This window comes from Pholcus phalangioides, unplaced genomic scaffold (assembly GCF_987345545.1).
Source record: "Pholcus phalangioides strain wild (caught in Gottingen) unplaced genomic scaffold, Ppha-v1.0 ptg000001l_1, whole genome shotgun sequence".
Classification (NCBI taxonomy): domain Eukaryota; kingdom Metazoa; phylum Arthropoda; class Arachnida; order Araneae; family Pholcidae; genus Pholcus; species Pholcus phalangioides.
Genome location: NW_028301594.1, coordinates 4,001,892 through 4,019,000, shown reverse-complemented (window position 1 = coordinate 4,019,000; position 17,109 = coordinate 4,001,892). Strand labels below are relative to the sequence as shown.

General features: G+C 37.6%; 1 protein-coding gene across 1 annotated transcript in view; it reads left to right on the top strand.

Moving 5' to 3' along the window:
* Positions 1-17,109, top strand: part of LOC149089710 (matrix metalloproteinase-14-like) — a 60,293-nt gene that overhangs the window by 10,880 nt on the left and 32,304 nt on the right. The window contains exon 2 of the mRNA XM_089239497.1: positions 4,680-4,939. Within this exon, the coding sequence (XP_089095623.1) occupies positions 4,680-4,939 (260 nt within the window). The remainder of the gene's footprint in view (positions 1-4,679; positions 4,940-17,109) is intronic.

The following is a 17,109-nucleotide window of genomic DNA, read 5'->3' as shown; positions in this document are numbered from 1 at the left end:
AATTCGTATCATCGTCCATTCCAATTATCTGTCATCCCCCCCCCCCTCTTTAATTGTCGAGAAGTCGCCCTTAACCGACAGAGGACCTCTATTTATTCCTATTTTTGTGACAAGAAATTGAAACGAATATTCTTTAAGTGTAAAGAAACAAACTTTCACGGTAGCCAATAATAATCGAGTTACAGTAGAAGGTGAGGTCTACAGGTGCAGTCATGAAATTTCAGTGATCGGGAATCGTCGAAGACAAAAAACTCTCTTGTGTTAGATCTCATTAACCGTTCTAGTTCTCGGACATTGCTAATGTCCCCATCTAAGTTGCAATATTAGGTACCTACCGTTGACAATATTATCATCCGATGATTCATATGATGAATCAGGAACATATTCAGAAGACTCAAAATCACAACTCATTTTGAGTCGAAAATGATTAATATAATGAAAAATAGCAACGAGGCAATCAAAATTCTAATCACGAATTTGACCAGAATTTGAACTAAATATTTTCTGTACAATTAAAAAATCCTCTTCCTAAGAATCACTTTTTCGCAAACCACATTCAAAACCGATTCCTTCGATTTTTATGAATTTTTAAACCATTTACGAACTTATGAGACATCTTGTTCTCTTTTTTTTTAATATAATACGAAATAGACAAAATCTGTTGATGACTTAGGAAAATGACCTGCTACGTTGTTGCCTGGGAATTTCGAAGACAGATGGCACACTATTAGAACATATAGCAATCATTCCTCGGATGCAAATTTCACGTTAAGTACACAACGCTTACATGACGCATTCCAACTTATACTGATTCGTTGGAAGTTATTAAGAGGAATACGATGTGTACGTGTTGTTTAGTGGTAGTCTAAAGAGACTCCAGAATGAAGAATTTGATCGCGGCAATGTTGGTCTGGTTCGCAAATGTTGATAAAATGTTACAAAAACTAACCATTACAAGACAAAAATTTGCGCGTTTCTTTATTCCTTCACATTTAATTTTTATTTCAAAATACGTTTAGTGCACACTTGGGTCGCCCCAGACTTATTGAGGTGGCCCTGCCTATAGTGAAAGTGCTAATTGAAAATCACTGGTCTATAATATTTCTGCAAAATAAATAATGTTTTTTCCTCTTTCCGAGATTTAAAACGACACCCAACTCTGTCGAATCAGCTGCCGTATCAACAGCCACCGTGACAGCGTTGCCATTCATAGTAAAGTAAACTCGGGGACATAAATAGTAAAAACGCGCTCGTATACTATCACTAAAAGAAGTCGAAACTTACTTTGCCCATGTTTTAATAGTCTCCTAATGATAAGCTTCATGCTAATCCCGCTTTTAATTTCTTGTCTTTACGCGATGCTTGTTATCTCTACATATTGCAAGAAAAGAAAAGTAACGAGAGGCGCCATTCACCATACATATATATATATATTTTTTTGGTTTTCTTTAGTATTTGCTTCTTCTGCGTAACGTTACCATCAACCCTGGGTGTACGCACGTTATTATCATTTTCTGATTTTTTTTATTTTTTTTTCATGTGAAAGATGGAGGAGGAGGAATGGCCGGCCCATCATCATGATGAGTAAGTGAAAAGAACGCGTACGATGTCGTTAGACGATAAAACAGATGGCGCCGGCCCATTGACATGCGTTTTTTTATTCTTAATATAGAAAAAAATAGTTCGTTACCCCTGAACCGAACTGAAAATAATCCATGCAATTATAGTTGGATTACAGACTGGACCGAACGGTACCTCACGGGTTGATGACGAAACATTTATGGATCGAGAATGCCGATTCCGAGATACGCCTTCGTTAACGAGATCACGAGGATGGCCTTTTCATTCAGAAGAATCCTTTTGAAAGACTTGCCTACAGTAAATACAGGATGTTTACACAGGAAAGGGCTTGAATCAGTGGTACTCAATGTGTGCGTCGCGGCTCCTGAAGGCGTCACAAACCTTTGCCAGGAGCGTCACGAGTAGTTGGAGTTCTGATCAGGGCTGGGCAAATCTATTGCCTGACATGCCCGAAGCATGTAAAAATTTTGAACGGGCAATGTAATTTTTTTTTCTCGTCTACATGCACGACGCAGGGCATATATAAAAAAGAAATATTTTCGTTTTATTTTTAAATTTTTTTTCATCGAAGATGATGCGAGTGTTCCTACGCACATGCGTGAAATTTCAACGATATTCTTTTGGCATCCACGATGCAAATGTGTAGTCAACGTACTTTGATCTATTTTAAAGATCACAATATTCAGCAGCACGGTGCGGTCATGGGCTCACATACAATGCAACTGGGCTATTCTAAAAAACGGAAAACTAATTAGTATATCCTGATGGTATTCACGGAAGACGAAAAAAGACTCCTTGTTTGCACACACACACATATAAACATAAAATATATTTTCCCAAAAAAAAGTATGTATTACATCGCCTATTATACAGTTTTTATGTCCGGAAGGGAGAAAAACTTTCCGATATTGATTCTAAAATTGTAGAAAATATTTATGACGCATTTCTCTACACGAAATTATTGGGGGAAAAAAATGTTTGTATATATATATATATATATATATATATATATTTATAACACAAAAATATAGAGCCCTACTGCCACCTATAAAATAAAAACTAAACTATCTGTTGTAATTTATTAAATAAAGTTAGTTGTTGGTTTGACACCAGTACATAGTATAAAAACGAATAAAATTTGAAACGAAAAAAGTGTATTATCATACTGCAGTCGAATCCCGTTATAACGAACCCCAAGAGACCGGAGAAATCACTTCGTTATAATGAAATTTCACTATAATGGAATTCCATTGTTCCTATGCAATCTTATCTGGAGGTTAAGAAAAGTGTTCGTTACAATGAAATTTTCGCTATAACGGTATTCGTCTGTGTCATGGGCGGAGATACGGGGGGGGGGGCATTACCCCCCCCCCCCCAGCATCAAAGGTGAAGTCGACTGATCTAATGTATATATGTATAGATGAATCAACATCATCATCATCATCATCCCCCCCCCCAGCAATAATGACCATGGCCCCCCAGACTTCCAAGTCTATCTCCGTCTATGGACGTATTAACCGGTATTTTAGGGCACAAATTTACACCGATATGCAGATTGAAAAAAAATTACACTTTCAGATCACACGTTATTCGTTTTCATTCTGCACATCGATTCAAAACCAACAATAATTTTATTTCAAGAATCATAACTGATATAGTTTTGATATTATTCAATAGGTGACAGCAGTGGTCTCATCAAAAAGTGGTTTCTCGTATTTATAATAGCAAAGTATAAAAATATGGAATATAATGAGTCAAAAGGTTAGGAAATTTTTCTCCTAATATATACAGTATATAATTTTTTCAATCAGTTCGCAAATTATACCTCCTACTTATGCTGGTTCGCGAAAACTTTCACTTAATTTCAGCGCCCTGGAATAAGAAAAAATATTGAAGAACTCTGAACTAAACCGTGCAAGGCTCAGGTTTTTAGTGCTAATTTGTAGTTTTATCCATAACCTTACAATTCGACACTATAATTTCTACTAAAATTTTCTTTTCAAGAAGTCCTGGTTTTTATCAGTGAATTTGAGTTGTGTTTCGGTTTCTCAATCGCATGATCTGGCCCAGTGATTCCCAACGTGGGCGTTAACGCCCCCTGGGGGCGATGGAATGTTTCAGAGGAGCGGTAGAAGCTACGGATATAACATGGGATCCTGTGGGGTTAGATTGCGTTGGGGTGCGATGGGAAACAAAAGGTTAGGAAACCAATCTATCTAAGCGGATATCTAGCCGCTCTATCCTAGACCCCAGTGATTGTAACTCGTGGGAAAAAATGGCCAAAATTTGTCCAAGTGGGAAATTTCTTAGCATTTGTGGGAAATTTTAAGAGTTCATCAAACAAAAGAATTTTTTGAAAAAATAAAGAAATTAATGTAGTGCAATATACTATTGTAAAATACTTGATTATGTATTTTCGTCGCTAGGTGGCAGCACGTTTTTCGGAATGCGTGGGGAAAAATTTAGTCAAAAGGGAAATTTTGCTGAAGAGAAGAAATCACTGCTAGACCCACACCTATCTAGGTTTGGTCCCTTACAGTAAATCGGCTACGATTTTATAAGCGAGGGAATTGTAACTTGGTAACTTCTTTTCCGAGACCAACAGCGCGGAAAATTATAATTAGCGGTTTGATTAACTTTAGATTTCTGATTGGCGACCACATTTTTTTTTTCCTTTTAAATTTTCGTTTAAACAACAGGTGCTACACTGGTCTGAGCAGTAGCAGTGTTACTACTCAGACAAATGCAGCGCCGGTTCTGGAGGACGTACTCCATGGAAACTTGGTATATACGCTATATGGTCCCTGGGGAAAGGAAAATTCAATAAAAAAGCACCACTTTTTCACCTGGTAGTAGAAAATTGAATTTTTTTTTTTTAATTTCATAAATCTTTCACTCCCATTTACTCATCAAGATATCCTATAAATTTGGCAGTATTCGGATAAGCAGTTTGCGAGGAAAAACTACTCAGAGTAAGGGAACTTCAATTATTTAATTATAATCACCTTGTACATCGTTATATTTTTGTAGTTATCTCGCCCACACGTGATAGTATCTATATCTACTTAATGTGCTATTTCTCCTTCAATTACCTCCAGGACTTCCTGATGAAGTATGGCTACCTACCGCCTTCGGACCTGGAAACGGGCAACTTACGGACGGAGGAAAAGCTCCGCTCGGCGATAAAACTCGCGCAGAAATTCGGCAACATTCCTCAGACGGGTGTCCTGGACGCGGACACGATCAGACTGATGAAGATGAGACGATGCGGCGTCCCAGACATCGTCGGCTCCGCAGAGAGGGTCAAGCGCTATGCCCTGCAGGGCCAGAAATGGTCCGGGACTAACATCACGTGGAGGTAAAATGTAATATTACACTTTTTTTTTTTTTAAATCCTGAATTTTCTAGCGGTGTAGTTTATGTACAGGGTGACCAATAAATTCGTACAAACTTTAGAAATTCATAAAAATTGAAATGCATTTGTGGCGAAAAAGTTACTCTCGCGAATGGGAAATTTTTCGGTACAAAAAAGAAGAAAAAAATCAGCTCAAATTTTCGTCGATAGAGGGTGCTGCACGTCAATCCGACAGGTGTGATCGGGCTGAACTTTTCTTAATCTCTTCTGTGTTCCGAAATGTTTTCAAAGCTTCAGCCGGTGATTTATGGCTGAGTTAAAACAAATTTTTGTCCATATAGAGGACACTGCACAAAATAAACTCACCGGAAATATACAAAGTAGAGTCCTATACAATGTAACGAGTACGATTAACACAGCTCATTTCTGAATTTTCGTCTTTTACTGGCGCTTACATAAAATCAGGTCTTACCAGACTCGGGGCCAGAGGGATCGTAATGATTTCAGTACCCCTAGCGCCGATTTTATACATTCTGTAGGGAGGAGAATTGAAAATTCAGAAAATGAGAAAATGATTCTAGCACCCATAAAAATTCAGAATACATGAAAGAAATAATTTGAACAATTCGAATAATTCAGATCCGATGAAAATACTGATAATTCAGAACTGATGAAAATTCAGAATTTATTTTAAAAAATCAATTAGGGCATTGGTGGAAATTCAGAATTTTTGAAAGAAATAATTCGGGAATTATCGCTTTCTTTCTACATGAATTTTTTTTTGTGGAGAAAATAAATGCTCCCTTCGGGGAACCCCGTATGGCGAACTATGTTTGCCGGGGCCGAGGGTTAGTATTTCTTTCTACATGAAAATGGAGAATCCACGAGTTGATGGAAAAATTCAGAATTTATGAAAGAAATTATCACTACCGTAAGTACTGGGTTCCTCTAAAACGGGGGACCCGATTGTAACCACACCCTTTAGGGCGGCTCTGCATCATTTGCATCTTAAGGCATGGGCCCACCCGGGCACGGCCAAGGGAGGCCTCAAGTGAAGGGGGGAGGAGCATCACAAAAATGAGATCTAGTTGAAATTTTCAAGAATTTGCCTGATAGTTCCTCAGAAAAATCCCTTGGCCCTTGGTCCCATGATGCTCGTAAGACGTCCCTGCACTGCATAAGGTTTTCATTGCTATGTTCTCATTGGTGGACAAAGTACAACTGATGAAGTTGTTTTAATTCAACCACGAATCGCCGGCTGGAGCTTTACGAACGTTTCCGCCACAGATCGGAGAAAGTACGGGTCCAATCATTATTGCCGGGCTGACATGCAGCACCCTCTATCGACGAAAATTTGATTTTTTTTTTTTCTGCACCACAAAAAATCCTTTTTCTTGAGAGTAACTTTTTCGCGAACCGCATTCAAACATACCAATTCCTTCAATTTTTATGAATTTTGAAACTATTTACTAATTTATGGGACACCCTGTACATGTATGTTGTAAATTTTCTAAGACGGGGTGAATCAAACGTGTCACACTCGTTATTTATTCTTGACACTTCAAGTAATTAATTGAGTGATTTCCCCAACGGGGGGTTTATTTATTAATAGCAACAAACACTGAATTAAACGACGTTTTTTTTTTCTCATTCTTGGTAGACCTTGAGAAAAATTCACCATCATCCTTGAAAAAGGCATTTTAACGAACGAAACACACACCGCCAAGCTTCATCTGGTGCACACTCACGCACGAAAACTAAACTGTTAAAAGTCGGGCACAAACTAAGAGATTTCCATTAGCCCAAAACTCTACTTGAAGGGGGGAGTTGGATAATAATAGCAATAATTGTTCGGGCACAATCACTTGAAGGCATTCAATAATTGCGATTGTTTCTTCGGGTGACGTCTTTCGGGCTCCATTAAGCCCGACTCATTAGTGAAAGCCCTGACCTTGAACTGTTTCGAGGGGGAGTAATAAGACCATAGACTGACATATAACGACCTCTAAGAAGAAAACAGATATTTTCATCCCTTTGTAGTTCGTTTTAAAATTTGACGATAGAGGGCGACAGCTTTCCTCAATCCTTATCTTCATCGTGGCTACTCTCTGTGCGTTACGTCATGTATGGGTATGGGGTGGCCATATAACCCACTCTTATCTTGACTATCCAAGGGAATATTCAACGTAAACTTTTTTCGCGGAACCCCGATACAAGAGAAGCTCTTCGTTCTCCTACGGAACTCAAACAAATTTTTTAATATTTACCCAAACTGTGTTCCTGCCATTGGAGTACGCGGGGGGGGGGGGGGGGATAAATCGAGATCCTTATTCGTGAATATCAAAACTTGAGTTTTGATTATGACCATCACCAGAAAAAAAGCTCCCGCACATGAACCCTGACACATGCTTTAGCTGAAATAATCCTGATGTTAATCATTGAATCATAGGGCATTGTATTGTCGGTGAATATCTCCTGAGTACGAAATCCAGCAACCATCCTCAATGGGTGTTAGTGACCCATGGTACCATGACCTCCCACAAGGGTAGGAGGGCTGACAGAGCTATAGCAACTTTTTTTACACTATAATTTCGCTACAGAGGAGGCCACAAAAGATCTCAAATTAGGGAGGGGTCCTGACTCCAGGATATGAGGACCATGTTGAGCGTGGAGATGCTCATGGGGAAAGAGAACATTTTATTTCAATGAAATGCTCCATATAACTATTTTTTCTCCAAATAGTGGGCACATTGTTTTTATTTCATCTGCACAGACGTATTCGGTATCTGTGCGGAATGATAAAATAAACATGATACCTTATAGAATATGGGAAATTTTTTTCTGCGCAGCAAAAAACTTTCAGACTCTGAAGCATTCTCAGACTCTAAACATCCATATTTTATAAACCATAAAAAATTTTGTTTTGTCTATCTTAGTTATTTTTGTCCATAATCAGTAATCGGCTAAAAATAAACTTTTATCAGCAAAACATATACCTTCTAAAAAAAGTGTTGAAAATAAATACAATACAATATTTCATTAACATGTAAAGAAACAAACATCATTGACCTGAAACCTCTGCTGCCATGTATAAAAATAGAAAACCAAATTATATCATGAGCCTTGGATTGAAATTGGTAACAGGTTCTTGATTGATGTGCCGCATCAAAAAAAAGTTATATGGTATGATATTAAATGATTTGTAAGTAATAATGATAGATGAATCATAAACTTTGGCTCAAAGTTTTAACAGTTGTTATTTAGATGTTGTAAAATAATATTAGTCCTAGTAAATTTAGTTAAAATGCCAAAGAGGACTTTGCAAATATTTACTAACGTTATTTTACAATATCTAAATAACAACTGTTAAAATTTTCGGGGCAAACATAATAATTAATAAATATCATAACTTATAAAATACATAGTAATATCATATCGCATTGTGTTTTTTATTCTGCACATTAATCTGGTCACCGTTTTCAATAGAACAATTATAACACTTGTGCTTTTATTTGATAGGTGGCAGCAGAAGTTCCAGTTCAAATGAAGGTTTCTTACATGTATAAGTTTCTTACAGTACTCAACTGTATTTCTAGTCTGTCTCTGTTTTCTAGAAGGCATGTTTTTTGCTGGCAGAATTTGATTTTTACCTGTTTATTGGTTATGGACAAAAGTAACTAATAAAGGCACCATTTTTTCATGGTGTATAAGTTTAAAAATATGAAAATTTAGAGTCTGAGAATTTCCGCAGCTTTTTGCAGCGCAGGAAAAAAAACTCCCCATGTTGTATAAGCTAGCATGTTATTTTGTCATTCCATCCGGATATCGAAATTCTGTGCCCAGAGAAATAACAGGTGTGTAATAATCTGTGCAGGTGAAATAAAAGACAATATGCCCCCAATCTGGAAAAAAGGGCACTCTGGTATTAGAGGCATACACAGGGAGTGGCGTAGGGAGCCCATGCTCCACCCCAAGACGATCAAAGGTTGGAAATATTTTTTAAAAATTTGTAAAATGATTACAGCATCAAAAAAAAAAATTATATGTTATCTTAATCAATTTCTGTTGATTCCCAAAATATGATTTTTGAAAGAGTGTAAGAATTCTCTGGAAGAAATACATGGGGTGCCCCTCGCAAACCCGGTGTGCCCCCCCCCCAATGGTCAATGCCGTATACGCCCCTGCCTGGTACCACCGAAATAAAAGAAATTATCCAGCTCAGCAAGATTTTTAAAGCAGGCTGTAATATTTATTATTTACGTACCCAATGTGCCAGAGAAAGCGTTAAAGTAGGGTTACTAGAGAATTTTTAAACATTTTTCCACATGAGGACTCATGTGCACGCACTTTCGGCTGTGTTTCTTAGATATGTTAAAAACAAATGGCACCACCACCACCAAACCAACAATGAACAACGATCACAACAATTCTTTTCCAACTAAAACTGAACCACTTTTGATGTGTATATGTTACAGCCAAAGCCCGAAATTGGCAGGCCAGTTGACCAGGCGAATATCCGATATTCCTTAGAATTTCGAACATTGACCGAAATTGGCTGGAGATCCCTATAATATAGATATCAATCTCCCTAGGTGTCGGTTTCTCGATCTATTTGGGATGACAATTTCCCGTATTTTTATTCGAAGAAAATATGGCCAGCCTAAAATGATTTGTCTTTTTGTGGGGGATTTTTCACACATTTTTTTAGCTATCTCTTCTCTACTCTTTCAAAAAGCTTTTATTTATTTTTATTTTCTCTCTTCACATGAAGAAGCGGATCTTCAAGGCCATTAAAGGAAGAAATTCTGTATATGGTTTCCTTTGTTGAAAAAACATTCTTTTTATTTTTCTTTCCCTCCACAAACTTTGGGAGTGAATGGCGGTGTTGTTTTGGGGCCCAGATGATAATCATTTTTTTTTTTTTTTTTACATCTGGAGACTTTATTCTAAAGATTTGTTCCTGGTGTCCAAACTGAAGTGAAGAATGTGACGTGGTAGTCTGCAGACAATTTCCGGTACAAATTTGTCATAATTGAAGTGAACTGTGAAATGAGGAAAACTCTGCTCTGTCACGTCCTTCTAGCCGGTGTAATGATAGATGTTTCGTAATTAACCACGAATCTCGTTTAATTGTGATAAATTATGTTTTCGCTGTGGAAAATATTTTTTTTTTCTTATTGTTTTATTTCGAGTAAGAATGCAGTTGCGACAAAAAGATTGAGGAGGAGCGAATTCCTCGTTAATCTCCCACTTGGAAGTACCTTCATATATGCAGTCTTTTGGATAAAACTTTGTCTCTCAGTCAGTGACAAATCAACACCAAGGCCATTGCAAGGGACTGAAAAAAAAAATACATGCCTGATCAAATTTTTTTTTCTGATTAGTACATTATATTTTGCATATACGTATTTACATGTAAAGGGCTGGTGAGAAATAAGAAAAGAACCCCCGCTTCAGTGAGCTCTGAAGTGCATTCCGCTGCTCCAAATGAGACAAAATTTGTAATGCAATTCAAATGATGCGTTTATCATTTATTAAATAAAACATTGTATAAGAATCAGTCGATAGGTGGTGCTAGAACACACATAAATATTGAATATGTGCACATATATGAATGTTTAATATGTGCACATATATGAATGTTTAATATGTGCACATATATGAATGTTTAATATGTGCACATATATGAATGTTTAATATGTGCACATATAGGAATGTTTAATATTTGCACAAATGTAAATGTAATTTTAATACGTGGCATTAAAACTGCTCAATATGCCCCCCCCCCCCACATTTCGAACAATATTTATGTAGGAAATTTTGATTTTTCCGAATCAGTTCAAAGTCCGGACTAACTCATGCCTCGGGTGACAATCTTGAGGGGCGAGGGTGGAGACTTTTAGAGGGAAACAAAAAAAAAATCATCGTTAAAATGAACGACTTTCAAAAACAGTTGAAGAGACTGTGATGGGTGACGATAAGTCCCGTATTTTTCGGGAGAGTGAAGGTTTTTTTTTTTGCTTTTTCTAGTCGTCCTAACTTCGCTGAAAAAATGAACCGGTTTTTCCCGTTTTTTAAACAGAGTTTACTTGAATTTGTTTTCATCAAAAATGTTGACACGGGTAATTTTCATAACTCGATAACTATGAATTCGCGAACTGATACGGGCGCGGTAGCCCAGGTCGGTGAGATACTCGCCTAAAGTACCAAAGGATGTTTAGAGGTGTCGCGAGTTCGATACCCAGTTCGTCCTTGTCAGAAAACTTTCCTGACACAGGGGTACAACAGAAACGGCGACATGACCACAGAAAAGATTGTTACCGCAGGGATTCCCCCCCCCCCCGAGGGCGCCAACCTCTCTGTGAGTATATAAAAAAAGGCTGCACCGTTCGGAATCGGCAATAAATTGTAGCCTACAAACCATCTATTAAAGTGTATCGGTGATTAGTGAAAAATTGGTTAAAACTCAAATGCGTATTGTCACCGTTTGTCGGAATTTTTCTTTCGTTGTTTACATGTCTCGAGATACAATAGAAGCAGTGTGTGAAATTTTGTACAATTTCTTTCAATACCACTCCCAGAAATAATGCTCGGGCATGGCATTGCAAACATCACTGTAAGATGTCAGTTTTGATTTTATATTGATTTTTTCCAAATAAGTCACGGTCTTTTGGTGCACCCTGTACATAACCCCTGAAATGTCCTGCCGATCTTTCCAATCATACTTTTTTGGAAAATTCTTTGTCACAGATATAATTAAAATTTTAAACATAAGAACGACAACAAATTGCTGGAAGGAAGATTTGCTACTTTTAAGTCCCAGTGTCCATCTCAATGGACCTCACATTATCTGCATGCAAATACGTAAATACGAGTGCAAATGAAAAAATCTTCTACAGTATAAGAAGTATAAGGTATAAGAACACACTCTGTGTGTGTGTGTGTGTGTGTAAAAAAAATAATGAAGAGAATTCCACCAGTCCGTAAAAACTAAAAATGAATAAAAACCGGAAAAATAAATGAAATAAAAAACGGTTTGCAGAGTTAGTATCGCTAGATCACGGGAATTTTTTTAAGACAGAAAGAAAAAACTCAAAAAAACAGCCGATAGGTGGTTCTGGTACGAGCGACTTCGGTGGAAATATGCAAATGAGACGGTTATAAGAACTCGCGCTCCTAATCCACAATCAATTCACCGTTGTAAATCGTGTATATGGACCTGCAACACTCTGCCATTGCTGGATTTGTGACTCGCCTGCAATGTGTTATCCCCTCTGTGTGGTGGTGGTGGTCATGCAGAATACATACTGCGGTAATAAACGATTTGGAGGTTCGTTATTTCCGTATCTTTTCTTTGACTTGTGTACGTCAGCGCCACCTATCGGATGTTTTTTCCTGTCAAAAAAAATTCCGTGACCTTAGCGATACTAACCCTGCAAACCGTTTTTTATTTCGGTTATTTTTCCCCTTTTTTATGAATTTTTTAAGTTTCTACAGACTTTTTGCCCACCCTGTATAACTTATACAGTATAAGCCAAGAAGCACAAATGACTGACATAAATTGTGATAACGTTGCCACAGTAGTGTTACCCTCGCAGAAATATGAATCTGATGCAGTAAAGGGATTGATGTCAAGCTTATAATGAACCTTATCAACGAGAAATAAATTTGCAGTGGACATTTGAAGGTTATGTCCATTGAGAGGGACACTACGTGTGGGAGGATTGATTTTATATTTTGCAGTCAAACACAAAGTGAAACCCGTCTTAACGAATTCCGTTATAGTGAAAATCTCGTTTAAACGAACACTTTTCTAGTCCCCCAGATAAGTTGACACAGGAACAATGTATAAACCTGGAATTCCTTTATAACGAAATATCGTTATAACGAAGTGATTTCTCCGGTCTCTTGGGGTTCTTTATAACGGGATTCGACTATATAAAATGTTCTTTTTTCCCCCTTAATTCGAGGGGGAAAGGGTTGAGCGGGAAGGGGGAATGGAAAAAAATAAATTTGAATCGATTCATGGGAAACAAAATATATTCGGAATTCTCGAAAATCATCACAAAAATCTTTTCAAACTTGGTTATTGAAGAAAATTGTTTGAGGTATACAGTCGAATCCCGTTATAGCGAAAAACTCTCGTTTTAACGAACAATTTCCTAACCCCCCAGATGAGCTTGCATATTAAAATGCAAAAACCTGGGATTCCTTTATAACAAAATTTCATTATACCGAAGTGATTTCTTCCTGCTCTTGGAGTTCATTATAATGGGATTCGACTTTATTAGAAAATTTTGGTTAGTTTGTACAATAATTTCGTCTTAATTTGGAGACTGTTTAGTGACAATCGGCAATGTCCCGTATTTTCCCGCGTTGACAAACCAAATTTACAGTATTTTTCTTCAAGAAAATATGGTCACCTCAGCGAAATCACGTTAGAATTTTATCCTATTGATATTTCCAGTGTCTGCTGTTTTAGTGCTGCCACCTGTGTTTAAAAATAGGAGACAGATACGAGAGCTCATCTATATATACACAAACACTGTTTTTTTTGCAGAGCTCGGAAGTTTAGGCACCAAAAATGGTCAAAACAGGCATGAGAAACAAAAATTCATTAAATAGGCACTAAAAATGGAGAAGAGAGGAAAAGTAACTACCGAAAATTGACAGCACTCACTGAATCTTCTGTGTTTCGATTATAGATTATAATAAATATATTATTATCTAAAAGTTGATACATATTAGTTATAATAACCAAATGAAAGTGTTTGTGATCCTTCAAAATGTGGTCGGTGTTCGATTCAATCGAATACTTACTACAGTCTACGCCCCTTAATGTGATCACATCGGGGTTTCTCATAACAATAACCGAATGATAATTATATCCAAGTGCCGTTTGCAAATATGGTGACCATTCATCCCAGTTGATCGAATAGGACATATGGTGAACAGGTATTTGATAAAACGTGACAACTCTGGTTTTTCCCGCACATAATTGGTTGCTAAATGTTCACTCGTTCGTTTTTTTCCCTTTTTAATTCTAAACACTTGATTTTTTCCCTTTTAAGCTAAATAAAATCCTGCATTTTAGCTTAAATGCGAGCCGATCTCCCGGCAAAAAAATCTCTCCACAGAGAGCAACAGGCCTACAATGGTAAAATCTTCTATAATTACACTTCACTCACTCATAGTCAGAAACATTGACGGCAGATGGCAGCACTACACGTAACAAGCATTACATGAGAACAAACTTTACACGAAATCATACTTTAGGTTCACAAAACATGCGCATTCGAACATGTACCAATTCATTTGAAGATCCGCAGAGGAATGTGGACGAGGTACATGTACGGTTTAGTAGTACAATCAAATCCCGTTTTAACGAATTTCGTTATTGCGAAAAAAATCTCGCTTTAACTGACGCTTTTCTAATCCTCCCAGGTAATATTACATGGGAACAATGCAAAAACCTTGAATTTCTTTATAACGAGATTTCATTATAACTAAGTGATTTTTCAGGTGTCTTGGAGTCCGTTATAACGGGATTCGACTGTACTGGTAGTAGTAGTGAATACTGCGGATTGATTGCGACTTAGTACGAAAATGTTTGTCAACGGGGGGGGGGGGGGGAGGGAAGAATACCTTCTAGCCTCCTACATGGTCTTGCAGCCTGATAACAATAACTTACAGAGGGAAAAAAATAAGTTTGTTTAAACCTTGGGTTTTGGAATGCGCAAAAATTAAGTCCCGGGAACGTTTAACGAATTTTTCCCATGTTATAATATTGATCCTCCTCGTTCTTTGGAAATTGATAACAATACCCGGATGATAGCATTATCCGTGATTATAATAAACAACGTCGACGGTATTTAATTTTCTGACATGAAAAATAGTGAAAGTAAATAATTTTACAAAAACTAAAACGCTTTCATTTTTTTTTTAAAACATTTCCATAATAACGACGTATGTTTCTCAACTTTTTTTAAATACATTCGAATCCCGTTATAACGAACTCCAAGTGACCGGAGAAATCACTTCGCTATAATGAAATTTCGTTATAAAGGAATTCCCTTATAACGAAATTTTTCCCTTATAACGAACAGGTTTATACATTGTTCCTATGTCAACTTATCTGGGGGACTAGAAAAATGCTCGTTAAATTTTCGTTATAACGGTATTCGTTAAAACGGGATTCGATTGTACTGAACTTTGTATTCGGTTTGCATCAATTAAAAAAAAAATATCTCTCAAATTCTGGAGATGATTTTTGCACATCCAAAATGATTTGGCGTGGTTTAAAAAAATTAAAATCACACAGTATAAAACATAGGCTCTAGTGCTACAGCACTGTCAGTTCAGCGCTATAACAGTCATGACGTTAACTGATGGGCTATTAGGACAGAACCGGAAGGGGGGGGGGACCCACCCCCTAAATCACGTTACGAAGACGGGGGGGGGGGTGATGATCCCAATAATTCCTGAATAGACGATGCCACGCTCCTTCACCTCCCCTTCCTGCGTAGGCGCGCTTACTCCTGATCTTTTGAGGGGCACGTTCTAGCGGCACCCATTGTTGTAATCGTGGTCAACACCACGCTAAATTTCCATGAACGACTAGTTTAGAATCACAGCTTGTTCACTGTATAAATGTTTCGCAGCATATCTACATATCTCAAGGCACATCAGTGGCACCTTAAATTTCCGTGATATCCACTGTGGTTTGAGGAAATTTCGAATATATTTCGTGATATCACCTTCTTGATCTCAAAGCACACCAGCAGCATCCCAAATTGCTATGATCCAATGGTTTGGAATCACGGCCCTATCACTTAGGCTCAATATGCTTCCACACAGAGCGCAACCTCCGGTCCACCCCGCCATGGGCGATTTACGTAATTGTGCTAGAAATGTGCACGTATACTTAACGAATTGAATGTGTATCTGGTGTGCGTGAATCGTTTGCACGGCCATCTATTTGTCATACTAACAGGGAAGTGTAATGATTGAATATTTGTACGTTGTAAGCATGTTGGCGTGTGTCCCCAAAACTTTTTAACGGGGAGATCGGAGGCTCAATACGCTGTAATTTTAGTTTTAAATATTTTGGCACATCACTGACGTCCTAAAATCCCATGGCACATGTGGAATTAATTCTTTATCTGAAGGTACATCTCAGCCGTCCTAAAATTCCCATGGTATTATATCATGTGGCATTAATTCTTGATCTCACTGCCGTCCGAAATTCCCATGGTACATCAGTGCCGTCCAAAGTTCCCATGGTGCATCACTGTCGTCCAAAATTCCCATGGTACATCACTGGCGTCCTAAATTCCCATGGTACATCACTGCCGCCCAAAATTCCCATGGTATATCACTGCCGTCCAAAATTCTGAAGACTCATCGCTGTGTAGTCATCCTAAATTCCCATGACACACAGTATACCGAAAACATTTCGTGGCACATCATTTTTGGCAACCACTAATTCAGGGATGGTTACATTAAAGTAAAAAAATACCTGAAATTTAAGAGAATTCTTCTAATACAGTCGAATCCCGTTATAACGAACTCCAAGAGATTGAAGAATTCACTTCGTTATGACGAAAAATTTCGTTATAAAGGAATTCCAGGTTTTCGCATTTCTCTTATGTAAACTTATCTGGGGGATTAGAAAAGTGTTCTTTAAAACGAGATTTTTTTCGTTATAACGGTATTCGACTGCAATCCTATTGGGGTTTTTCCCTTCTATGGAATAATAAGCATTAATAATATGGTCTCTAACTTCAATCTGCGTCAAGTTTGGGAGAAAAATTTCTAAAAAAAAGAAAGAAAAATTTCAGAAACGTGCCCATGAATGTGTCATCGTCATTTTTTCTTTTTCTTTCTTATCCTGGTTATCACTGGTGCTTTGATGAAAGACACTACACAGTTCTTTGGGGTTGCAGGTCTGGTACGGTCTGGCACGAAATAAGAAGTAGCCGCCTTCCAGCAAGACCGATAGAGTAGACACCTTGTAACAGTAGATCTTCGCGTTGCTTAGAGAGGCCCTTGAATAACCAACAAAAAATAAAATTAGACGTCGTCGTATGTACACTGCTACGGGGTCTTTTTTTATGGAAGAAAGGGAGAAAGAAAATAAAAAAACTTTTCCTTAGCAGACGTGTTGCTCCAAA